Genomic DNA, 16,346 nt, shown 5'->3' with positions numbered 1-16,346 from the left:
GCATTGAAGTTAGACTCAAAGCAGTCTGCTCCTCAGATAAATAATGTTATTAAATTACTTCTATAGATATGAATGTTTCTGTTCAGTGCCCTGAGATGACTTCTGTTGTGACTTGGCGCTATATAAATAAACTGAACTGAATTGAACTAATACATGTTTGGAGCCAACCCTATTCAAAATGGCCACAACAACCAAGTGACCTCAGCAACCTTAGCACTCAAAAATGGCTGCAACTCACCTAATTATACATATATTGAGTTGAAATTTGATGTGGTAGCTGAGAGTGATTTCCAGTAAATACTCTGAGTGCTAACTGATGACACAAGGTCTTTTGTTAAAACTTTGTCTAAGCTATTGGCGTCTATTATGCCTTTCTGTTAGTAAAATTTCTCATAAACCACTGGACAGATTTTGTTGAAACTCTCCACATAGTCACTGGATGTGCATCAACAAGTCAATAATATTTGATTCAACCCTGGCTAATATGGTTGCCTCAGCTAATCAACCTGAGAAAATATAAAAATGGCCATAATTTGGTTGGATTGAAGAATATCGAGTGAACGCTTGATGTGGTAGTAGTTGAGCATCATCCTCACCACATGTGTTGAGTGCAAGCCAATCTGGCAAAATCTTATGATAATATATGAAAATAATTGGAACTTCAGTTGCAAGTTTGACCAAAAACCAACACCTCTTTTCCTTTTCAGCAAATGATCTTAGTCCACAACAGGTTGCGGGCGATAAGTATTATTTCAAGGAACGCTAGCCCTTTAATTTTAAAAGTTACAGCTGATTTTCTAATTTTCTTCAGGGGGTGATGGAGGAGGGTGCAGTTCTGACTGGGGACAATGCTTTCAATGCCCACTTCGGAGAGTGCCTTGCAGCGATTGGAGACATAGATGACGATGGTTATCAAGGTTAGTAGAAATTTACTTAAAAGCACTTTGTTGTTGCTTTATCCACTCATCAAAGATGGATGTATTGTGGTATAGTCTTCATTTGTCTGTCTGTACATCCGTAAACTTTCTCTTGTCCTGCTTATAACTTCTGGTCCAGTTAAGGTATTTTAACACAATTTGATACACATTTGTACCACCACTAGACAGAGTGTCATGTAGTCTAGACCGGACTATTGCAATGATTTATTATCTGTGTGTCCAAATACTTCTTTAAAAAGTCTTGATTTAATCCAAAAGGCTGCTGCCAGAGTCTTAACTGGAATTGGTAGGAGAGATTATATCTCTCCAGTTTTAACTTCTCTCCATTGGCTCCCTATCAAATCCAGAATTGAATTCAAAATCTTACTTCTAACTTACAAAGCCCTCAAAAACCAAGGTCCATCTTAAATTACAGATCTTATTGTTCCATTTTTTTTCCATAACAGAGCACTTCACTCTCAGACTGCAGACTTACTTGCGGTTCCTAGAGTTTGCAAAAGCAGGATCTTTCAGTTATCAGGCTCCTCTCTTGTGGAACCAACTTCCAGATTTTGTCCGTGAAGCTGAAACATTGTCCAGTTTACAGACTGGGCTTAAGACTTTACTTTTTGATAAATCCTGTAATTAGGGTTGGCTTGTTATGCTGCTATAGGCTTAAACTACATGAGGACAAATTGACCTCATTTGCTTAATTGATTTGTTAAAATTGAATATTTTTCATTTGATACTATTTCTATCTTAACGTGATTCTCGACCTGCCATTGTGTATCTGTTCCTACCAAACCCAGCGAGATGGCCGCTTGTCCTGAGCCTGATTCTGCTAAAGGTTTCTTCCTCATGAGGGAGTTTTCCGTTCCACTGTCGCCTTCATGCTTGCTCAAGATGAGAGTTCTGCGACAAAGTTAAACTCAAAGCTGTCTGCTCCTCAGATAAATAATGTTAAATTATTTTTTTTATATAAATGAATGTTTCTGTTCAGTGCCCTTAGATGGCTTCTCTTGTGACTTGGTGCTATATAAATAAAATGAACTGAACTGAATTAATCTTCTCCTCACTTCAGCGCTAAGCTCAACATCACAAATCAAGATTGAAGGTTATACAAAGTATTTGCTTGTCCAGGCCATTGCTACAGATTACAGTGTTGCTGTAATATAGTTTGTTGACAGGCGTATGCTGTGCTCTTGTTTATTCTAAGTAATATGTTTTGTTTCATATTTAGATTTTTCTGAAGCTTCATTAACAACAAAGTTTGAGGAAAATAAATTTGGACAAATCATTTAAAACTAAACATCTGAATAAAGTTTGTTTGTTTCCATGTTATTAGAGCTTGAATGGTTCATTGAAATACTGTATATATAACAGAATGGAAACTTTTCCAACTACTATCGGTTTCAAACCCAACGTCCACCTACAAGCAAAGCATTATGGGTTAACATTAGGTGGGATTACAAATCTTTTTTTTAATTACCGTGAAAATGTGGACTGTATTGGCTCTAGTCCATGAAGGCACAAACCAGATGATCCACTCACACTTTGAGATGTGCGATGACGCCGCCGTCTGTTTTTTCCTGGCACGTTTTTGCTTTGGCTCTGAAGGCTTGACTTTGCATCTCTCACACTTCCAGCTGGAAGCCTCTGCCCGGTTTCATCTCAGTGTGTGGATCTGTAATGCGGAGGCCCCTCGAGGCTTTCAGCCTGGCACGCCGTGTGTGTGTGCAGCAAAAGATGGCAACTGGGAAGGATAACTCATCACTGTCGGATTGTGGAAAGAGCCAGACGTACTTTCTGTGACTGATGGCTGATTATTTACAACTTAACAGGCACCATTTAATTTTAAAGAGCTACTGTAAAATCCCACACTTGACCATCATCAGAGAACTTTAATTTTGTCAACGTGTCATAAATTAACTATTGTGCCATACAGATTTCTTCCTGGCATGCTGCGCCACATCAGATAGAATAGTTTGGGCTTATAAAAAGGAAGTCTATATATGAACGTTTTACTAAAAATGGGCCGGTCATGGTGTTCCAGCGCTGTTGCCAAGACTTTATAGGCTTTTTTTCCACTTTCTCAGAGGTCGCACAAGATTTTATGGTCACTAACAACACTTAATTTAATCTTCCTGTTAGAGCTTGTTTCCCAGGCACAGGCCAGTCTAAGGTAAACAGGAGGCTAATGAAAGATATTTCTCCATCTTTTATGTAATCATTCTTTTTTTGTGCTCTTTAGATGTAGCCATAGGAGCGCCTAAAGAGGATGACTATGGAGGAGCTGTCTATATCTATCATGGGGATACCACAGGAATCATTACAAAACACTCCATGGTAAGAAAGATTTCATCTGATGGGATGTAATGAAAATCTGCTTCGTTTGTTTTATTGTGCTACCATTCTGCTACTTTTAGTTTTTAGCTAGCCGTTTGCTACTTTTAGCTTTTAGCTTGTGTTTTTAAACGTAAAAAGTGTTTTGCTTATTTGCACTTTTGGACTCCTGGCAAGGACCAATGCAGACATGTTCCTGTTTTTAGTTTTCTACATTCGCCTTATAATCTAGCTGTTTTTGATACTTTTTTTGCCATCTTATTTGTAAAAAAAATAAATAAAACTATGTATGCCTTTTTGTAACTGTCTATTGTTGTTGCTGTTGTCCATTGTTGTCATCATTCTTTGTTGAAACCAGGTCTCTCTTGTAAATGAGTCCTCGAGGCTCAATGGGATTTACCTGTCTAAATAAAGGTTGAATGAATTTTGCACCTTTTAGTTTTTAGTTAATCTTTAAGGATGAGTGGTGGCACAGAGATTAGATAAGGTGGGCTTGTGATCGGAAGGTCGCCGGTTCAACTCCCCAGACCGACAACATTAAAACGTGGGTGGGAAAGGTGAAATTTCCACATCCCCTCTACCCTCATTTGTCCCATTCTGGGCCGTTGAGCAAGGCCCTTGACCACCATCTGCTCCTCCGAGTGCCCTAGATGGCAGCTCTCTGTTCCACACAGAGGGCTGTGGTAGCTCGGTGCTTTGTGGTTGCATCAGGAAGGGCATCTGGCATAAAAAAAAAGCCAAGTCTTCATGTATCAGTTTGCTGTGGTGACCCCTGAAGAAGGGAGCAGCCAAAAGAAGAAGAATTATTTTTTTGTTAATCTTTACTTCTTTTTTATGTTTACTGTAGCTAGCATTTTGCTACTTTTATAGTAAAATTTTAGACTGTTCTGCTACTTTTAGTTTTTAGCTAGCCTTTGGCTTATTTCAGCTTTTAGTTAGCTTTTTGCTACTTTTGGTGTTTTACTTTTTTTAGCTTTTAGCTGCTGTTCTGCTGTATTTATTAACAACTCAAATTCAGCTTCTTCAGTAAATTTCATCAATAGTCATTAAGCACTCAGCATTTATACGGCATTTTCATTAAAAATACAATTTTCTACGTCTTTTTACTTTGTTCACGAGTGCGTGCTACATTGTGATGAAGAATTTAAGGTTAGCCATATGCTGCTAGTTGAGTGATCCCAAACCCTCTGAATTTTACCACATCGTGTGTGTGAGCTGTTTAATCAGACATTTTTAAAAGCATTTGCAGCCAAATAAATACAAACCGGATTCCAAAAAAGTTGGGACACTAAACTAATTGTGAATAAAAACTAAATGCAATGATGTGGAGGTGCCAACATCTAATATTTTATTCAGAATAGAACACAAATCACAGATCAAAAGTTTAAACTGAGAGAATGTATAATTTTAAGGGACAAATCTGTTGTTTCCAAATTTCATGGCATCAACAAATCCCAAAAAAGTTGGGACAAGTACATTTTTACCACTGTGTGGCATCCCCCCTTCTTCTTACAACACTCAACAGACGTCTGGGGACAGAGGAGACCAGTTTCTCAAGTTTAGAAATAGGAATGCTCTCCCATTCATGTCTAATACAGGCCTCTAACTGTTCAATTGTCTTGGGCCTTCTTTGTCGCACCTTCCTCTTTATGATGCGCCAAATGTTCTCTATAGGTGAAAGATCTGGACTGCAGGCTGGCCATTTCAGTACCTGGATCCTTCTCCTACGTAGCTCTGATGTTGTGATTGCTGCAGAATGTGGTCTGGCATTATCGTGTTGAAAAATGCAGGGTCTTCCCTGAAAGAGATGACGTCTAGATGGGAGCATATGTTGTTCTAGAACCTGAACATAGTTTTCTGCATTAATGGTGCCTTTCCAGACATGCAAGCTGCCCATGCCACAAGCGCTCATTCAACCCCATACCATCAGTGATGCAGGCTTCTGAATGGAGCGTTGATAACAACTTGGGCTATCCTTGTCTTCTCTGGTCCGGATGACATGGCGTCCCAGTGTTCCATAAAGAACTTCAAATTGTGACTTATCTGACCACAGAACAGTCTTCCATTTTGCCACACTCCATTTTAAATGACCCCTGGCCCAGTGCAAACATCTGAGCTTGTGGAGCTTGCTAAGAAATGGCTTCCTCTTTGCACTGTAGAGTTTCAGCTGGCAACGGTGGATGGCACGGTGGATTGTGTTCACTGACAATGCTTTCTGGAAGTATACCTGAGCCCATTCTGTTATTTCCTTGACAGTGGCATTCCTGTTTGAGGTGCAGTGACGTTTAAGGGCCCGGAGATCACGAGCATCCAGTAGAGTTTTACGGCCTTGACCCTTACGCACAGCGATTGTTCCAGATTCTCTGAATCTTTTGATGATGTTATGCACGGTTGATGATGATAACTTAAAAGTCTTTGCTATTTTACGCTGGGTAACACCATTCTGGTATTGCTGCACTATCTTTCTGCGCAACAATGGTGGAATTGGTGATCCTCTTACCATCTTGGCTTCTGAGAGACACCGACACTCTGAGAAGCTCTTTTTATACCCAATCATGTTGTCAATTGACCTAATTAGTGTTAATTGGTCTTCCAGCTATTCGTTATATTTTTCTAGCCACTTATTGCTACTTGTCCCAACTTTTTTGGGATTTGTTGACACTGTGAAATTTTGAATCAACATATTTTTCCTTTAAAATGTTACATTTACTCAGATTAAACTTTTGATCTGTCATCTATGTAATATTACGAATAAAATATTGACATTTGCCATCTCCACATCATTGCATTCAGTTTTTTTTCACAATTTGTTTAGTGTCCCAACTTCTTTGGAATCCGGTTTGTATATTAGTTTATTATAAACTGATTCACTGGTTTTTTTTTTTTTTCTGTGTTGCCTCACATGCCCGTATTTTGTTTTCATCCTTTGTTCCAGAAACTGTCTGGGCGCAGCGTGAGCCCTGGTCTGCAGATGTTTGGCCAGTCCATCTCTGGGAATGTGGATATGGATGACAATGGATACACAGGTGCAACATTATCATATCGTGCAACATTATCATATCAAGTGTTCCTGACCCTAAAATACATATATATGTATAAAAACAATCATCAATTGAAAAAAGATCATTTTGCCAAATGTTTTGTTATGTTTGCAGATTCTTATTGTCAGTGAGAAACAGATCTCCACACTCGTGACAGCAGCATGTTGTTTACTGCATTCCACAGCTGACAGACTGAGGCCGAAGACCTCTGAGCATTGTTTTTAACGTGCAGGTGTAAAAACTGCTGACTGCAGATGTTGCATTCATGTCATACCTCCTTAATCCTGTTTTATTTACGTTTTCTTGCAGATGTAACTATTGGAGCTTTCATGGCGGACAGTGTGGTGCTGTTAAGGTGAGTGACTGCTAAGCTAAGGAGTTTTTCTTCTTCTGCTTCCCTGTAATGATCACTTTCTCCCACTCTGTGTTTCTGTCTGGAATTGTGTGGTTGTAGGTCCCGGCCTGTCATTACAGTGGATGTCTCCATCTTCCTTCCTATCTCCATCAACATCTCTACGCCGCAGTGCCACGAGGGCCACCAGAACCTCAACTGTTTCAACGTCACCGTTTGCATGCGCTTTCGGGGAAGACAGCTGCCCGGACAAATAGGTGAAAACATCTGCAAAGTGAAAGTATTTGTTTAATGAAACAAAGTTGGACAGGTTTTGAATTATTTATTTTTTTTGCTGTCCTGCAAAGAACATGAGGCTCATTAGCTCTGTCATATTCAATGCATACATAAAGAATGACATTATTAGCTTAGCTTAGCATGAAAAATGAGAGTTATAAAGAACAGCTTGTGTTCCTTTTGCCAAAACTAAACAAAACCATAACACTATTTACATTTCTAGACAAGATTTGTTATTGATGGGCAGTTATTTTTATTTTCTACACTTTTTATTCCACTAACACACACGTGTGGTAACTTCATGCCAAATCCACCTTCTAGGTTTTATTTGAATTGGTTTGATGAAGAAATTATTTTATGTTTTATCAGGTGGCCTATTTTGACCCAAAAACGTTCATACAGAGGACTCCGAAGTGCAAAACATATATTGAGAATTGCTTTATGCTTTCTGACAAAAATACATTTATTTCAGTTACTGTAATATAAGAAGCGTCAATAGTGAAACTGATTGTTGTAGAAATGTGAGTGAAAACTGTTTGGTGCCTTTTGAAAATGTAAAAAAAATATTAATTAAATCTAGGTATTAATAAATAAACACTCCAATAGGCACTTTTCAATATAAAATACAAAGGCAGCAGTCTTACAAGATGAAAAAAGGACATTTGTAGGTTAAAAGGAGACGCTGAAAGTAAAATAACATATTTCCTGCGTATGGACATAAAGAGTTTGGTACATATTGGAAAGTAAGTACCGAAACTTGTATTGAATTTCAATTCAATTCAGTTTATTTATATAGCACTAAGTCACAACATAAGTCATCTCAGGACAGAACAGAAATATTCATATATATATAAACAAGTTAACATTATTTATCTGAGGAGCAGACTGCTTTGAATTTAACTTCGTCACAGAACTCTCATCTTGAGCAAGCATGAAGGCGACAGTGGAAAGGAAAAACTCCCTAATGAGGAAGAAACTTTTAGCAGAACCAGGCTCAGGACAAGCGGTCATCTGCTTCGACTGGCTGGGTTTGAGAGGAACAGATACACAATGGTATGACAAGAATCACATATTAATATTGAAATAGTATCAAATGAAAATATTCAATTTTAACAGGTCAATTTGCCCTCTAGTAGTCTAAGCCTATAGCAGTTTAACAAGCCAACCCTAACTATAGGATTTATCAAAAAAGAAAGTCTTACAACTGGACAATATGTCAGCCTTACAGACAGAATCTGGAAGTTGGTTCCACAAGAGAGGAGCCTGATAACTGAAAGATCTTCCTCCCAATCTACTTTTGGAAACTCTAGGAACTGCAAGTAAACCTGCAGTCTGAGAGTGAAGTGCTCTGTTGGAAAAATATGGAACAATTAGGTCTCTAATATAATATGGAGCTAGGTTGTTGAGGGCTTTGTAGGTTAGAAGAAATATTTTGAATTATATTCTGGACTTGACTGGGAGCCAGTGGAAAAAAGATAAAACTGTTGATATGATCTCTCCCAGTAACTCCAGTTAAGAATCTTGCAGCAGCATTTTGGATTAACTGAAGACTTTTTTAAAGAAGTATTTGGACACCCAGATAATAAACCATTGCAATAGTATATTGAGTTGTTTTATTCACCAGTATGTATGAATATATCTGAATTCAAGCAGCAAAACACAAGTTAGGGTTTTACACAACGCCTCAATCCTTTTCACTTGTAGCAGTTTGTATTTTTGTATTAGCTCAGATGTCCGAGCTCTAAGGTGCTGCTTTCAAGTTGCTCTCTCTCACCTCTCTTACCTTCATTACACAATTTTAAATAAAATATCTTTCTAATCTTTTCTCTACTTTCAAGCAAACACTAAGTATAAATCTAAATTGACAAGGTGTTTCATGAATGTTGAAGCGCAGCTCTAACGAGACACCTCACGTGGATTGAGTTGTGTTTCTGTGGCAAAGTTATAAAGAATCAACCTCTGTTCGGTTGTAGATAGCTCTTTGAACGAACTCAGTTTGGAGAAGTAGTTGAACTCTGACTGGACTGACAACCGGGGAGATATTAGTTGTTTATATCGACAGAATCCTACTTCAGAAGACCTGAACCGCCCTTCTCAACATATTGTGCTCTTTTAGTGTCATTAAAAAAAGAGAAATTTAAACTTCCTGGACTTTGAAAAGACAATTAGATCAGAAACGTGTCCTCATCATGATCAGGTTCTTGCCCGTGGTTGAATCTCAGTAAAGCCGGCGTTTTACCGCCCAGCCTTGCATGTTCTTGGGTGCGGTGTCTGATGACAGCTGAGGTGCAGCTCTGTTCTGGTGTTTGGGTGTGGTCACTCACCCCCACCCTCACCCCCCTGGGGAACAGGAGCCCTGTTGTTACATAATGATTATGTCCTGGCTCGAAGGAATAAAGCCTCTCTGTTTGGCCGTCTGGCGATGGCCGTGGAAAGTGAAGCGCTGAGTGTTTCAGTGACTCCCACGATGAAACCTTCCCTCACCTCCTCTGCAATGAGCTCATGGCGCTCACTCTGCTGGACGACAGAAACTGTGGGCTTCGGTCCGACTTGGGTGTGCTTACCGCCCCTCCCTCTGTTCTACCAGCATGACACCCTCCTCAGGAAACAGCTATGGACATAATGGGTCTGATTCATTCACAGGAACAGACTTTAAACACTTTAAAACATTTTCAACATGGCATAATACTGAGGCAGCAAATATGGGAAATGCTGGCGTTGGGTCAAAATGACCTGTGAGGTCCAAGTGTTTAAAAATATACCGTGTGGGTCAGATTGGATAGCAGGAGGGTTATATTTACAGAAACTTAACTGCTTTAGTTTGACAACTTTCCTGATTTGCTCTTCTTCCCACTAACTTGGTTTATCTCGTTTGCTTTTAATACTAGGAACCAAAACACTGCGTGCTTCAAGTGCTTCCCAGGCTTTTCCCCTCCTTTTGACATGATTTGTTTCTGCCTCCCCTCAGAGTTGCTGTACAACTTGACTGCTGATGTTGATAAGCGACAGAAGGCCCAGCCTTCCCGGATTTACCTCAGCCAAGCTGGAGCTCAGACCAGCCAGCTGAGCCAGCATCTGAGCCTGGACATCAACAGGGAGAGGTGTCAGCGCTACACGGCCTACGTTAAGGTACGTGCCGCTTCCTCTGCCGGCTGCTGTGCTGGGTCACCCTCCTTCATGTGCTCAGCTGATCTCTCAGCTACTTTTCCCCTGCACTGAGTGCTTTGACCCTGCGGCACTGATTAGAGACACGAGCTGTTTGCTCATGAGGCCTGTTACACTTCATTTATGTGGTATTAGTATTTTAAAATGTTTATACAGAACAAAACAAGCTTTAAAAAGAGAGCTGAGTCCCTGACATTTAGTGCTGTAGCCGAAGGCCACGTATCAGCAGTCATCAGCTGGGAAGCTACCAGTATATGTATCACTGTGCTGGTTTAGGTCAAAGGTAATAATCAGGAGCTTGATGGTTCCTGAAACCATGCTGCTCAAGTGTGCACCTGCAGAAACAGGAAACAGATTCTCCTTTGTCTCCACATATGCTTTTTTCCATTCATACCTTTAATACCGGAATAGCAAGGTACGACTCGGCTCGGTACATCCCTTCTCAGTGTGTGGCTGTGTTTGACCACTTTGAGCCCATCTCTCTGTCCTCTCTGGAGCAGGTAATGTGCAGCATGAAGCCATCTGGTTCCCCCTTTGATGTGGTCCCCCCTCGACTGCTAAAGGAAGTTTTTCCTACCCTGGGTCCTTTTATCCTCGCTATTCTGAATAGCAGTTTATCCTCAGGTGTGGTGCCAAAGACTTTTAAACATGCTGCTGTCCAGCCCCTCCTGAAAAAACCTAACCTTGACCCCTCAGTCATGTCCAACTTCCGGCCTGTCTCCAGACTCCCATTCACCTCTAAACTACTGGAAAAAATTGTGGAGTCTCAGTTGAAACAGTTTTTGGGGGATCACGCTATCCTTGAGTTATTCCAATCTGGCTTCAAATCTCTCCATAGCACTGAAACTGCTCTACTTAAGGTTTTTAATGACATTTTCATATCCACAGACGCAGGTGATTCTGTGCTGCTTGTCCTATTGGACCTTACATCTGCTTTTGACACCATCGACCACAATATCCTCATTTCTAGACTGGAGCAGTGGGTGGGCATCACAGGGTCAGCCCTTAAATGGTTTGGGTCCTACCTCTCTGACAGAACCTTCTGTGTCAATATCAAAGATTTTAGTTCGGCATCGACCGCACTCCAGTGGGGGGTACCGCAGGGGTCCATCCTCGGTCCCCTTCTCTTTTCTTTATACCTGCTGCCACTAGGTGCTATCTTCCGCAAACACGACATACCCTTTCATTTCTATGCCGATGATTGCCAAATTTACTTCCCCCTGAGGCACAGAGGCACACGCTCTATTCAGCCTCTTCTTGACTGCCTGGCTGACATCCGGGACTGGATGGCTTTAAACTTCTTAAGCTTCAATGAGAAGAAGTCTGAAGTCATGCTGTTCCATCCCAGTGGCTCACTCATGAACTATGACATTGACCTATTCTCTCTAGCCCCGCTAGAGAAACAAAAGGTCACTAATCTGGGGGTGATAATGGACCCGTCCTTAAAACTCAACAGTCACGTAAACATGATGGTCAAATCCTGTTTTTTTCAGCTGAGACGGCTGTCTAAGCTGAAGCCTATACTCAACAAAAAGAACCTCGAGACAGTGATCCACGCCTTCATAACATCTAGGCTTGATTACTGCAATTCACTTCTGTTTGGAATCAGTCAGTCCTCCATTGCTCGTCTACAACTGGTCCAAAATGCTGCAGCCCGATTTTTAACTGGTACAGGCTATAGAGAGCACATCACACCAGTTTTGGCCTCCCTGCACTGGCTACCCATTCACCTTCGGATCCATTTCAAAATTCTCATGTATGTTTTTAAATCACTGAACAGTTCCGCCCCATTCTATCTCACTGATCTTCTGCAGCCATATGTCCCACCGCGCTCTCTGAGGTCAGCAGACCAGATGCTTCTCTCAGTCCCAGAAACCCGTCGTAAGCTCAGAGGTGACAGGGCTTTCTCTGTTGCAGGTCCACGACTGTGGAATGAGTTGCCACTGAGTGTCCGGCAGGCTCCCACACTCTCAGTCTTTAAGTCTCGCTTGAAGACCCACTTCTATTCGCTTGCCTTTAACACGGTGTGATTTGTTTTGGTCTGGTCTGTTCTCTACTCTGTTGGCCATTTTAGTTAGCTTCTGCTGCTATTTGTATCTGTATTTCTATTTTATGTTTTCCTGTCCGCTGTGCATGTTTGTGTTCTTTTGTACAGCACTTTGGTTGGCCTTGTTGCTGTTTTAAGTGCTATATAAATAAATTGGTATGGTATGGTATGGTATGGTACGGTACACGTTGTGTTTCCATGAGAAGGGGTTCGCTGCAGGCCAAAACTGAGCGTTTCTGGAGAATAGGCGTTTGTAGGGGGCAAACACTGATTGGCTAGCTGTATTTGTTGTTCTTTAGGTAAGTTACGTCAGCTCTTTTTTAAAACTGAAGGTTTCTAAGGTTTTTAAGAACCAGCGTTATATCTACTGTCAAACACAAGTCACTCTTGTGTTCTTGGTTGTAGGCTGCACCTGACACAGGTTGCCTTGAGTGTAGTCTGGGTACAATGAAATATGAAGCATCTGAAGTGAAACCTGCTCCTATTTGTCAAAAAGTCTGGTCTCAATTAAAGATCATGAGTCCTGTAACGAGATAAAGGCCCAAAACAAATGCTAAAAACAAAATTTGCTCTTTAGAAGTTCTTCTATGAGATCTATGAAAGGAGCTGACACATGGAGTAGAGTTGACCCTTAAAATGTGAGACAGCTGAGGAAGTTAACCACTAAACAGAAATACCTGCTCCAGTTGCAGAAATCTTACCAAAACTGACAATCACTCATCTGCAGTGACTGCTTTAAAAGGCTGAACAAGAAAATGTGAAGTTAAAGGCAACATCCTTGGTCCCAAGGCCAATTTAAGTATCATTAATATTTTGGTTACTTTATGTTTCTTTCTTTATGAATCGATTGTAACTATTTTTACATTTTTCAACAACCAAAATGGAATTTGTTTTTTAATGTAATGGCTAAGTATTCAAAAACAAACATTTAGCCCTCCCCACTACCCAGTTATGTTGCTCTTATTTTGAAATGTAACCGGAAGTTCTGTGTTAAGAGAGACGGAAAGAGAAGTTATGGAGACGCCACTAATGTGGAACCAGTTGACACCATAGACATAATATGTCTGTGGTTAACACAAACGGCTTTTTTCGTTCAGTTTTTTTTTTTTGTCCAATCAGATGTGGCCCGCCACACATGCCCACTTTTCTATCGGCCAATCAGATGTGGCCCGCCAGACACGCCCATTTTTCTATCATCCAATCAGATGTGGCCCACCAGACACGCCCATTTTCCTATCATCAAATCAGATATGGCCCGCCAGACACGCCCGTTTTTCTACCGTCAAATCAGATGTGGCCCGCCAGACACGCCCATTTTCCTATAGTCCAATCAGATATGGCCCCCCGGATATGCCTCTTCCAATCAGATGTGGCCCCCCAGATACGCTTTCCGAATTTGTCTGCAAAGATACCAACTTGGTTTCCATTATACTTTCAGTACTGGTTCTAGTGGGCGGGTTCAAATTGACTTCACGTGCCTTATCAGCTGGTGGCAGTAATGCTGGTGTTAAGACCTTGAAACAGGCTTCAGTACAGGGTGAAATTTTATTTTGAAGTTTCTGGTAAATTAAAAAGAATACAGATTATTAAAATTAAAAAATCATTCCCAACCTCAGTCCCAGATCCGTCCCGGACCTCCCGTCTGCCGGGTGTTGGGGTCCGGCCTTCATGATCACGCGAGGTCGGGGCCCGGACCCCAACCTTCTGTGAGTCGTCAGCTCGTATGATCCTCCGTGGTGACCAGCGGAGCTCTGAGCCAGGTAGATGATGCCCTGCACGGCCTGAGGGGGCTCTGAGGCTCTGGTGGAGTGGACCGGCGGAGCTCCATCTAGCTCGCTCTGAATTGTGTCGTTGGCCACAAAGCAACAAAAAAAAAATGCCTGCACTTCAGCATTAGACCACGGTGTTGTCATTATTGTTTTTATAATCTTCAAAATAGGTCCAGTCGCTCCTTGAGTTTGAGTTATTGCAAATGGCGGATCTTGTTGATGTGAAAAGTTTCTCAAACAGCCAGTGACTCCACCCCCTGACCAATCAGTGACTGACAGTGTTCTGACGTCACCTTTTAGGGCCAGTTCGGCACGGTTAGAAGTTGGAACCCCAGAGAAAAAGGGACCATTTCCACAAACCGTTACTAGTGGAAAAGCCTTGGAACCGTGCTGTCGAGTTGAACCGTGCTGTACCGTTACTAAAGGAAAAGGGCCAATAGTTGCTTCTAGTCTTATGGCCACATAGATGCTCCTCATCCTGAGGGCATCATCCATGTTTCTCCTCCTTTAATGGGAGGCCTGCAGCACAGCCGGCCTGTAAATGTCACCGTTGTTCTTAATGATGCTTCTTCAGGCAGTTTCTCTGCAGGAGGCAGAGCTGCCAGCGGAGTCGGGCTGTCATTACTGTGCTCTCCTCTCATCCTTCATTTATTTTGGACAAAATGAACACACTTTGCTTGGAGCAACGTGAGCATAAGCTACTTTACTCCACACAGAACACATTCTAGTTATTCTGTGAAGTCAGCCGTGTGTTTGGCCGGACGCTTCAAAAAGCTTGAACGGTTGTGCACATAAAAGCATCTCACGTTTTAAATGTTGATGTTCCCCTCTCTGAGTTCAAACACATGCAGTGTGTGCACAAGCGTAAGGAGCTTAAAATGGACTTTCTTCCAAAAGCGCATACGATCCACTTGAACATAAAATTATAAAGTTTGTGGGTGGCCAGGTGAATTATCATTCACTTGTAGCTTCCACATATCTGAGGTGTTTCTTTGGCTGTGACATACACATAATGAAAATAAATCCCTCAGGTCACATCATGTCGGTGAGCCCAGTTTCGCAGCTCTCTTCATTAGTTTAGGCTCTAAAGTTGCCAGACTGTAAGGATTTGACAAAAACTTTGATGTTGGTAATGAAAAGCAAAGCCGATGATGACGCTTTGAGCACAGCCGCGATTATCTGCAGAGGAGCAGGTAGGCAGATTTTATTACCTCTACACAGTGCTAGGCTAACGGTTTCTTCCTGCTGTCAGCCTTGGTGCTAAATATCATCTGGCACCGTCTTTATGTGGAGCAGGGTGGTTTTGATCTTCCTGTGACATGAAAGCACTAAACACTAAATACTTTCTGTCGTGCTGTGTAAATGTTTAAGTTTGCAGATGAGAAATCCCGTCTGGGATGACTTCTGGAGTGTTTGGAAAGTCGCTACTGAGGTGTGAAGTGTGGCGGTAGATTATTTTTTCTAAATATGGCCACAAATTCCACCTGCTCAGCAGCACAAAGCAAAAATAAACCATGAAGATTTGCATTGTGCAAAAAAGATTATGTCCCAGTGCTGAGTGACGAATGACTTTGTTGAAATTTGCAGAAAAAGGTAAAAGTGAGTTGAATAATTCGCTTTAAGCTAAACTGTTAGAAGGAAAAGAGACACGGAGAGACAAAAGGAATGCAGGAGACATAAAAAGACAAAAGGGATAACTTAAAGAGATAAAAAGACAAAAAAAAAAATACAACTTAAGGAGACATAAAACAAGACGGATGACAGAAAAGATGACTAAAGGAAGGAGATTGGAGAAAAACACATGCAAAAAGAGAAAATTATGCATCAGGAGACTAAAAAAAGACATGTAAAGAAACTCAAAGGACACATAGGAGACAAAAGAATGCACGAGGAGACAAGAAGGACACTGTGATCTAAATTAACTTAATGCATGATTTTTTTTTTTTTTTTTTGGTATTTGGGAAAAGCTTAAACCTGATGATCAAATTATTAATTTAACTTTAAGATTTTCTTGCTCTGATCATTCTCTCCTTCTCTTTGAGGTCATTGGGTCATGTGTTGCCATGGAAGCGTGCCCATGAGCAATGCTGACAAGGAACTGGTGTTTTCAATCAGCCTCATTGGGAAAAGCCACATTGATTGAGAGGGGGGGAAATGTTTTGGATTCTGGTTGGATTTAGTTTGTTGTTTAGCTTTAAAGTATTTAAATTAAATTATTGTTTTACAATGTTTGTTTTCTCTAGAGATCTAGTTTACTTAAGTGTGTGCTATTTTCATATAGAAAATGTAAATGTTGGCTCCGCCCCTCTTAATTAGAAATGGTACAGGCTAATAACAAAAAAGGTTGAATCATGTCATCTGGACTTCGTTTTTTTGTTAAAAAAGAAAAGTTTCGCCCCTCATCCAAGAGGCTTCGTCAGTCTGAGGCCTAGCCAT

The 16,346-nt window shown here is 41.0% G+C and overlaps 1 protein-coding gene across 1 annotated transcript in view; it reads left to right on the top strand.

Moving 5' to 3' along the window:
• Nucleotides 1-16,346, top strand: part of itga9 (integrin, alpha 9) — an 87,341-nt gene that overhangs the window by 21,566 nt on the left and 49,429 nt on the right. The window contains exons 10-15 of the mRNA XM_037678412.1: nt 812-917; nt 3,169-3,263; nt 6,196-6,286; nt 6,611-6,656; nt 6,756-6,910; nt 9,898-10,058. Coding sequence (XP_037534340.1) covers nt 812-917; nt 3,169-3,263; nt 6,196-6,286; nt 6,611-6,656; nt 6,756-6,910; nt 9,898-10,058 — 654 coding nt within the window. The remainder of the gene's footprint in view (nt 1-811; nt 918-3,168; nt 3,264-6,195; nt 6,287-6,610; nt 6,657-6,755; nt 6,911-9,897; nt 10,059-16,346) is intronic.

Source organism: Nematolebias whitei, chromosome 1 (assembly GCF_014905685.2).
Source record: "Nematolebias whitei isolate Nwh7 chromosome 1, NemWhi1, whole genome shotgun sequence".
Lineage (NCBI taxonomy): Eukaryota > Metazoa > Chordata > Actinopteri > Cyprinodontiformes > Rivulidae > Nematolebias > Nematolebias whitei.
The sequence above is the reverse complement of the archived record's forward strand: the minus strand, read 5'-3'. Positions and strand labels throughout refer to the sequence as shown.